The following is a 9,562-nucleotide window of genomic DNA, read 5'->3' as shown; positions in this document are numbered from 1 at the left end:
TTGCCCTACCATCTGTTCCCATGCTCCTTGTGGAACTTCCTTCTGAATCCTTTTTTCCCCCCCTCTTCTAAATTGTCCCTCTCTTCCCACTTCTTTTCTGCTCTTTTTCTTTTATGCTCCTCAACCTTTCTAATGCTCTCTCCAATGGCAGTATCAATCTATTGGGCACCCTAGAAGATCCAACAGTGTGCCTGCTGGAGCTGTCAGGAAACAACACTGGTTTGGGGCTGTAAAACAGCTAGCAGGATGACCCAGGGACAGTATCAGGAGACTGCCAACTGTATGACAGCTATTTGCAAGAGGACCTATACAAGGTGTTATATAACACTTGAAGACCAGGAAAACAACTGAACTTTGTGGGTAGTGTGGCAGATGCATCCTTATCCCTGGATGTCTTGAGCTTCTTGTTGGGGGAAGCAAACAACTGATCACGTCACCCAGTTGGGTGTCTGCACTCTGGGACTGCAGATCATCATGAAGGATAGCTTTCAGAAGAGAAGAGTATCTGACAATGTTTCAGTGTTTCCTTGGACCTTGCCAAAGACCACTAGAAGGGCAGGAAATTCACTGACACCTCTGCTTAATCTATGCCATCAACAACTGCCTAAAGCACTGTTCTTTGTTCCAAGTCAGGTAAGTGTACTGCTTTTACATAAGGCAGGAGGAGGAGCATGTGAGACTTCAGCTGGAACTAGGACATTGCTGATGGTCATTGCTTCTCTGCAAATTGCAGAGCAGTCTGACTAAAAGGGCAATGCTCCTCTGGCCACGAGCTGCATCTGGTTAGCTTCTGTGTTGCCACCTACCTGTCCCTTATCCACCCTGTGCAAGATTCAGTTGCATGTGCAAGTCACTGAATACTATTCATGTTGAAAAATCTAAAATTTAATACATAGTGAGAAGAAATCAAGACAGTTATCACATCAGTAAAAACAAGCATTCGATATTTTTATTATTTCATGCTCTTAAGGAGTTCTTTTGCAATAAGAATACAATGAAGCTGTCAGTAAAAGATGAATATGCAACAAACTGATAATGCACCCATTTCATAGTATTAGGCTTGTAACATTTTATTCAATTACGAAAAAGAATATTTTCCAAATGCATTAAGTATAGGAAGGAAAGTTAAAACACAATCCTAACCTACAGAAAGTAGTCTGTAGTTCAAAAAGTTTCATTCCGACTGAAACAATGAAATAATACATCCAATTATGCTATATATCAAACTTCTCTTCACAGATATTGTGTCCATGTTCTTCATAATCTTCTCTAGTTACTACCATATCTTCAAAATCATCATTTTCAGAAATGAGCTTCCCACCTTCCCAAGAATAAGTAATAGGACTGAAAAATGAACAAAGCTATTAATCTTCTGAAAATTCATTTAAAATGAAAATATGCAGTGATCATTTCAAGACATTCATTTAGCCACACCCATTAATAAGATACACTAACAACATAAAGAAATGTTTCCAGATAACTTTTTTGATTGCTACATCAAACCATCCAACTCCAGAACAGTTTTGAGACAAAGTTTCAAATCTTAGCCGGACTGACTGGTCTCTTTTTATAGAGATAGACAAAAGGAGAGGGGATGAAATTACGACATTTTGAACCACCTATTTAATTTTACTCTTTAATAATACTTTATAAGTATATTCATAGTTTATAATATATAATACAGATAATTAGTTTATAGATTGTGTGTCATATTTCAATATTGTCAACAACTACTTTTATTGTCTTGACTGTTCTCACTTTGCATAGCTATTGCCCTTTCCAAATCCCAGAAGTGGTTTCATTAATAGTGCTGTATAATAGCATTTGTATACTGAAGTTTTTCTTAGAAAAAGATTAAGCTCTGCTCTTGAATACTTAAGCATCTGCTTCATTTAATGACAGTCGTCTTGATCTATTTGTATAAGTGTTTTCGGATCAGGCTTATTAGGCAAAATAAAACATAAGCAGGTGGTCTCTAATCTGTTAAGTGTGTCTGAAAATACACTGATTAAAACCATCCTTCTGGTACCACTTTGACTTAATCTTTAATACTTAAAGTATCATTTCAATCAGTGCAAAAAAAAAAAATCATACTTCATAGTTTGTTCTGTTAGAAGGACAAAGCTTGTTCTATACTGTTTAGGACTTACTTTTCAGGAAGAATAACAGAAACATCATAATCGGTTGGAGTAAGACATCGAACTTCAGAATAGACCCGATCTCGGAAGCCCGGGAAAAGAGTGTTTCCTCCAGTCAGAACTATATTCTTGAAGAAATGAGGCTGCATTTCTTTAAAATAAATAATCTATATTTAGAGATGACATATGTATTTACAGATTAAAGTTATTTCCCCCAATTTTGTTACAAATTAGAAAAGGAATAAAAATACACATAGCTTTTATATGAAGCAAAACACTAGTAAATGAATAGCTACGGGTCGCCTAAATGCATATAAGAATGCTCTAGTCATCTGACAATCACAACAATTAAATAATTTTAGTAAGAAATACATGAAAGTGATCAGTCACCCTACCCTCTGTTTTTTGTGATTTTTTTTTTTTTTTTTAGTTTGGCTTGGATAACATTTTCTTTAGGCTTCTAGGTTAGATTTCATACCTGCCACTAGACAATCCCACTTCAGAAGAGATTTTGATTTTGTACTACTTTTGAAATTCTATCATTTCATAGCCTCAGGGTAATAGTGCTTATATAATATCATAACACCTATGTAAATTTTCCATGTAACTATTAAAATTACATTTATATAGTCTTTAACATGAAAGCATTAGTATTATTGCTGAAAAAAGTCAGAGAGGTTTCAGACTTTGTTGCTAAAATCTCATGCTTAATTGACTATATATTTTAATCAGTTTGAATTTTTTTTTTTCTTCCAGTGATCAAGAAAGGTATTTTAAAACACAACTAAGTTCAAGTACATCCCAGAATCAAAGGTATTCAGGTTGCATTAAAAAAGCTTAGGAAGAATTCAGTCTACAATAATTTAAAAAACAAAACAAAACTAACCAAGCACCAGGAAACCTCTGTTTGCATAATAGGGAATCTTGTAGGCAATAATCATTTCTCAGGCTATACAACACATGCCAGCATTTAGAACAGGTCTCTACAATTTAATAACTGACCTAGTGAGAATAAGACACTTTGGATGCTTTAGTTTAAAAGCACACACACTCCCACCCCCCTCTTCAAAATACTTTGAACTTATACCTTCAGGTAAGTTCTGAATAGAATGGACAATGGCTTCAGGAATTCCCATCTCTTGAATGCCAATATCTGAAGGATGAAAGAGTATTTCTGGAACTGCAAATCTTTCATTTGTTAGACGAAGTATTTGCTCACCAGTCTTGTATTTTCCACTTAACACCATTTCTTCCCTTGGCTAAAGTGAAGACATGAATAGTAACCACTGTTTAAGGAAATACCAGAAGTACAGCAACTATGTTCACTTACTAAAATAGAATTTGAACCAAAGGCAATATAACAAGCAAGTCGCTTTAGCTGAAATATATGGGAATCAGAACTTGGCTTCAGGATTACATCTGAATAAAAACTATACTACAAATTAACATCCTTATAGATGTGAATTGCTATAAGTCAAGAAATTTCAGGCAGAATGCAAACTAAATAAAAACATTCCTCTGTTTTGTGAAATACTCCGTTTTGAGTATTTCAGCAGCAGTTACAGACCATACAGAATCTTCATAAGAAACAGGAATGTAACAATTTGACAGACAGGTCACCAAAAACGGATGATAAATTTGCCACTTTCCCACCAGAATAAGAAGGAAGGAAGGAAGGAGTAATACTGAGCCTATGGCACTGTTCATTTTTCAAATCACACTTTTTCTAAAAGCATCTGAGCTACTTCAAAGGTTTTACATTGAAAATTAATACAATTCAGGAGCCTCTGCTCAAGTGTTTTGAACCCATTAATGCATAGCACACAAGGAAGGTACAATGCAGCATCATGAAAAAAAAAGAAAATCTGTTCTCTCTAGTAGACTCTTACAGGAGAAAAATGCCCAAAGAAATTTCAAAAATCCCTTCGTTACCTTACAAAATCCTTTTTTGATTGTGCTGAAGTCTGGCAAAACATAATCTACCATTACAGTGTTTTCCTCTCCTTTCAATCTGAAAGAGAAGAACGGAAAAGAGTTAAAAACAAATTCCAAATCCCAACAGCTTTACTCTGACAAGAATTCCTTTGACTTAACTGGATATTTTTTCTAATCGAAATTTGATTTTTTTTTTTTGGGCACCATATCATTCAGAAGTAACCTCTCTTGTATGTAATAGCATTGCATACATACTTGGCAATCTCCATGTCCTTGTAAAAGTCTTGAGACACATAACACACATCTTCTTTCACTTGATTAATTACATGTGTTTCATCCATAACATGTAGCTGCCTGTGCAAAAGATAAATAGCAATCTGAGACTAAGTCTTAGCATTAGCTATACTGTTTTCTGCTGGCGATGGACAACCATAGTTTTCAAATCGCAGAAAGCTACTATGTTAGTATCTAAAACTTAATGCAATTCAGAAAAGCGTTCCTAGCATGTAAAAGTGATTTTAATAGCTTCCTATGTCACAGTTCAGTAGATACGAACATTTACATGCCCTTGCCCAAACATTTTGAAAATGTGATGAACCCTTTATGCTGTATTTCAGTAATGAATTATTGTTTAATAGCTTTGAGCTATCTTCCTAAGAGCCATAGACATAACCCTGTAATTAGTTCTACTAGCAAAGATCTTTACCTAGAAACAGGGTCCAAGATGAAGGATTCTAAAGAAAACCGATTCTATTCACTTTTATTTGTGGTATGAGTAGAATCAAACTGTATAACTTATTGACAGTTAGCAAATTGGCTGATGATCTACTACTGAGAGTTCTCAAAAAAAAAATGTAAGGACATATAGTTGTGAGCATGTGGAATGTGGATGAACCAGCAACTTCAAAAGTCCTGGTACTTTGATGAAGTGGGCCACTAGTTCTAAAAATGATAGCTTAAATTGTCAGCTAGCAGATTCTAATAGAAAAAAATTCCTCTCTCCTTTAAACAGGATTTAATCTAAAATTTACAGAATTGATAAGAATATCTCCACAAACTTCTGGCTCATTTCATATCAGGTCTCAAGATGATGATCAGCATGCTCTACCTGTAAGAGATGATCTCCTTTAAATGGTTGGTTAAAAGTTTTCCTCCAACATTGATCCTACCAAAAAAGAACACCACAAGAAATTTTGTCATTGTTAACTTACTTAAGGCGTAGCAAAAAAAAAAATCCTAGAAAATAAACGATACAGTTTACCTGATAATTGCCTCTTTCTTCTTTTTACTTCTACAATAAGGTACAATGTGTGTAAAAGAGTATCCACTATCCACAATGATACAACATAGCTCAGATGGATTATCACGGAAATACCTATGTGCGCTAAGAGCACCAGCTGAAATAAAAAAAAAAAAATTATTTCCCTCTTTATATGAATATTCATTTTCAGAATTTATATTGATATGAAAGAATCTTTACTTTATAATTTCATCTGCTTTTGGCAGACTTCAAAGATTTCAAAATGGAATACTAGAGCCAGATGAGTTAGTTCTGACAGTGGACAAAATTAGGTATCGTGTATTCTCCACCTCTATTTTCTTTCAAAAGTTCCAGTCCATGTTTGGTTTCCTCTCCTAAAGTCCAAGCAGACTGAGCACACCCCAATTTATCAAAGTTATCTTAAGAGGTATCTATGTCCAGATATCTTTCAGAAGGGTTGTTATGATGTTATTCTCATACGCTCTATAGGGTACAATGTATTTTATTATAGTAATGCTACATAACATTTGTTAGTTCAAAAGAAAAAAAAAGGACGGTTGTCAAAATCTTCATGCAAATCTTTGAAAGACTTTTTCAAATGCTATGGCAACTCACAATCCATCCAATAGCTCTGTCCTCCTGTCTCTCCTCAGTTATCCTTTAACTTATACCATCATACTTTCAGACAGCAGTATGGGAATATAGGGGAAATTTATATAAAAATATTTAATTAAGCTAGAGAGGACCAGGAAAGGAAATGAAGGGATTTCTTTACTATGTTTTTATAGATATCAGTTAAACTTGAATATTAAATAGACGGAAACATACTCACCATTTACTCTGAGAACTGCTTGGAATTGGTATTCTTCAAATAAAATTTCATTCATAGATTCTTGTATTGAACTGAAGTTAAAATAAGGTTCAGTGATAATAATATTGGTATCTACAAAATCCACCTATGGAAAAATACATTAAGTGTGCCATTACACAAAAATTAAAGTGAATACCATACTACCATATATTGCAGCAATTAAGGAGCATGAAAATTTGAATACCTGAGTACCACTTGCCATATCTATTTATAGAAGCTAGACTTAAAGGTTTACTTTTTTTTTTTAAGACTATATGAGCAGTGATACAACTGTATCACATTAATGGGCTAAAATATAATAAAAACAAATATTTTCATAAGCACTCTGCGCCTGTTTTTAATGCTACCATCCTTCCAGATTTTAATGCAACATTTCAAAGGGATACCAATAAAGAAAAACCAAATATACATAAGATACTGTAATCCTAACAATGACAGAAAGATAAATAAATCTCTAACAGCTTGGCACTTGCATCAAGACATTATTTTTCTATTAAAGGTGATATCCTGAGTAAAGTAAAAATCACTAACAAAACTCTCAATGACTTCTAATAAGGCCTGCATAACATCCTGGACTTTCTGGTTACTCCGAAAGACTCTGGTTACTGGTATCTCAAACTCCCTTAGAAAGAACTTCATCAGTATGTTTTCATCACAACTGAATCTGGCCCTAGAAGTACTCTCAACAGTATCACTCTGTAGTCTTCACTCATGAAGTAGAATTTAAAAAAAAAAAATTCTTGAAAACATGACTAAACTAAGTCTGAAAAGTTCAATAAACTAAATTAAAACTGAAAGTTCAATATCAAAAGCCAACATAGTCACGATATTCGAATATATACAAAGGTATCTTGAGGATTACTTTCGCTCATTGCCATTCTGCCTCTTAGGTGTTAGAAAGAAATACTTTGGAAGTAACTAACTTTAAACTCCTTCTTCCTAGGAAAGAACTTCACTACACTTCTTGGGCTAAGTCCAGTTGGTGCGGTAAACAAGAAAAATTAAATTCCAAAACATTATGTTTTATTCATTGTTTGATCTCTGAATACACTGTATATTACTAACTTGATTTCCTAATTATATTGACACGCATTTAAACCTTAACACATGTACTTCAGCTACGAACACACAAAACTGAAGAACTTTATATTCATTCCAAATTGCTACACCAGAGCTCAAAGTCAGTAAAAAAGCAAACAAACTGCATTATAATGTAAGTTTCTTTCAAAAAGAACAGTAAGCTCAATAGTTCCATCTATTCAGTATCTGTTATACTGATTTCTATTAGTCAGTATTTGGTCTGTACAAATCTACAATAAAAACATTTCTTACCTGGTACATTTCTTTTCCAAAAAGATAATCCCAAACCTGTCTCTGGACATCCCAGTTCACCAAGTAACCCTGCAACAAATTGGAAAAAACAAAAAAACCCAAACGTTATTTGGAAAATACAATTGCACTTTTGTTAACAGTTACTAGAAATCTAAAAATGACAAGTCATAGATTGGTAGTATAAGGAAATTAAGGAATAAAATCTAGACTCTCCCAATTCTATACTAATGAGCACATGTTAGGTAGGCAAGTGGATAAAGAATGTTACGCAATTAATATTCCCCATCAATGTTTTAGTTACTATGTTACAGAAGCGATATAAATCCTTTTTCCTATACATATTTTTCTGCTTGGCAGGTTATGGAAGCATTGTTAGTTCTGAAGTTCACACTGCTGAACTTGATCCTTGTACAGTACTGTATATAGCCCTCAAACTGTGGCATACATTATGAAAAATATATTCCTTAAAACACCAATGAACAACACGCTCTACTGTTAAACCCAGGATAGCTTACTTACTTTCTGAAAAGGGAGAATATAAAAAAGGCCAGACGGATCTTTAATTTCATCCAGTTGGTTGGCTGTAAAGGTTTTCAAGCGCGCAGTCTTTGATCTGAACTGACAGTTGGGAATAACGCTGGAAAAGATGGGCAAGTCCGCTGTAAGCCGGGGGGCGGGGGAGCCCGCTCCGGACACACACTCCGGACAAATAAACCTGACCTCGCGCTTTCAAGCGCATCTGGCTTCAGCCCCGACCGCGGCCCGGCACCTAATAAGCCCCGCGCCCCGCCGCAGCGTCACCGGCGAGGACACGGCTACTGCACAGAGCCTCGGAGGCTTCCCCGGGCCAAGGCACCACCACCGGCGGGGGCGAGCACCCGCCCTCGGCCAGGCAGGACGCGCCGAGGGAGACGAAAGCCGTTACCCCACCCCCAACCCCGCCGCCGCCGCGGAGGCGGCGCTGACGGTTGAACGGCCGCGCGGCCGGCGGGACGGGCACGCGCCGCAGGGGGCGGGGCCCAGCGCCGCCGCAGGGGGCGGAGCCAGGCGCGCGCCACGCTCCGTGGCGGGCGCAGGCGCGCTCGCGGCCCGGCCGGCGGTTGTGGGGTTGGGGGGGAAGGTGACGCGCGGCCTCCCGTGCGCGGAACCGCCGGCGGGGAGTCACGGCAGGGCGGGTGCGGCACAAGGGTGCATGGGGAGAGATGAAGGCGACACTCGCCCGTTCCGCCCCCTGCCGCGCCTTCACCTGACGTGCGCGTGGCTGTAGCCGATCTTGGCGTTGTAGGCGCCGTTATCCAGCACCAGCGTCGCCATGTTCCCCACGGCGCCACGGCCGCCGCCGTCCCAGTATTGATCCGCCACCTCCGTGGATCTCTATGGTTACCATAGAGTGCAAGCGGGCGACGCACGCTTTGCCTGATGGGACTCGGGAGTGCCGCAAGGAACCGCCTTCGGCGGAGCACCCGCCTCCGGCACAAGACGCTGGCCGCTGACGTGGTGCCGGTGTCGCGGGCGGTACTGCGGGGACCAGGCGATTGGTTGGGCGTGACCTGGAAGCTGTTGCCAAAGAGAAGGCGGGGGAGGGGAACACGGCGTCGGGTTGCCGAACGCCTGCTCCGGCCTCCTTCCCACCGGCCTCAGTGCGCCTGCGCCTGCCCTGGCGGGGGGTGGGGGAGGGAGGGGGCACCGCGCCTCTGCGCGGGCGGCGCCTCCCCCTAGCGGCCGCAGGCGGCAGCGCCCGGCCGGCCGTGCGGCGCGGCGCGGCGCGGCGCCCTGCGCATGCGCCCGCCGGCAGCGGCGCGGCTGGGCTGCGGGCGGGGCTTTGTGGGAGCACGAGGGTAGGGGGCGCCCGCCGGCGGGACGACGCTCGCCAGCGGAGAGCCGTTAAGGAGCCGTTAACGGGCGAGCTCGCGGGCGCGTGAGGCCGTCTCTCGGGCGCGGAATTGTTAACAGCTGCTTCTGACAACGTTTATTGCGCCGTGGGTTGGCTCCAGGTCACCTCGTGGTTTTCTAAGGCGGTTAAGC

The 9,562-nt window shown here is 39.8% G+C and overlaps 1 protein-coding gene across 1 annotated transcript; it reads right to left on the bottom strand.

Annotated features, from left to right (window-relative positions):
- Nucleotides 1–923: 923 nt before the first annotated feature.
- ACTR6 (actin related protein 6) lies at nt 924–9,241 on the bottom strand. Its single transcript, XM_068938658.1, has 11 exons — nt 8,784–9,241; nt 8,057–8,174; nt 7,538–7,606; nt 6,167–6,290; nt 5,335–5,470; nt 5,182–5,238; nt 4,329–4,427; nt 4,071–4,149; nt 3,226–3,397; nt 2,151–2,289; nt 924–1,344 (listed from the first exon to the last, which is right to left on the bottom strand). The coding sequence occupies exons 1-11, from the start codon at nt 8,849–8,851 to the stop codon at nt 1,215–1,217; spliced, it is 1,191 nt and encodes a 396-aa protein (XP_068794759.1). The 5' UTR covers nt 8,852–9,241; the 3' UTR covers nt 924–1,214.
- Between the last annotated feature and the right edge of the window lie 321 nt (nt 9,242–9,562).

The sequence above is a fragment of the Struthio camelus genome, chromosome 1, assembly GCF_040807025.1.
Source record: "Struthio camelus isolate bStrCam1 chromosome 1, bStrCam1.hap1, whole genome shotgun sequence".
In the NCBI taxonomy this organism is placed as follows: Eukaryota; Metazoa; Chordata; class Aves; order Struthioniformes; family Struthionidae; genus Struthio; species Struthio camelus.
The sequence above is the reverse complement of the archived record's forward strand: the minus strand, read 5'-3'. Positions and strand labels throughout refer to the sequence as shown.

Coding starts and splice junctions, on each gene's coding strand:
- ACTR6 (XM_068938658.1), bottom strand. CDS start 8,851: ATGGCGACGCTGGTGCTGGATAACGGCGCCTACAACGCCAAGATCGGC. Junction 7,607..8,056: donor ATATTCTCCCTTTTCAGAAA/GTAAGTAAGCTA, acceptor AATTTGTTGCAG/GGTTACTTGGTGAACTGGGA. Junction 5,239..5,334: donor AAGAAAGAGGCAATTATCAG/GTAAACTGTATC, acceptor CTTTTTTGGTAG/GATCAATGTTGGAGGAAAAC.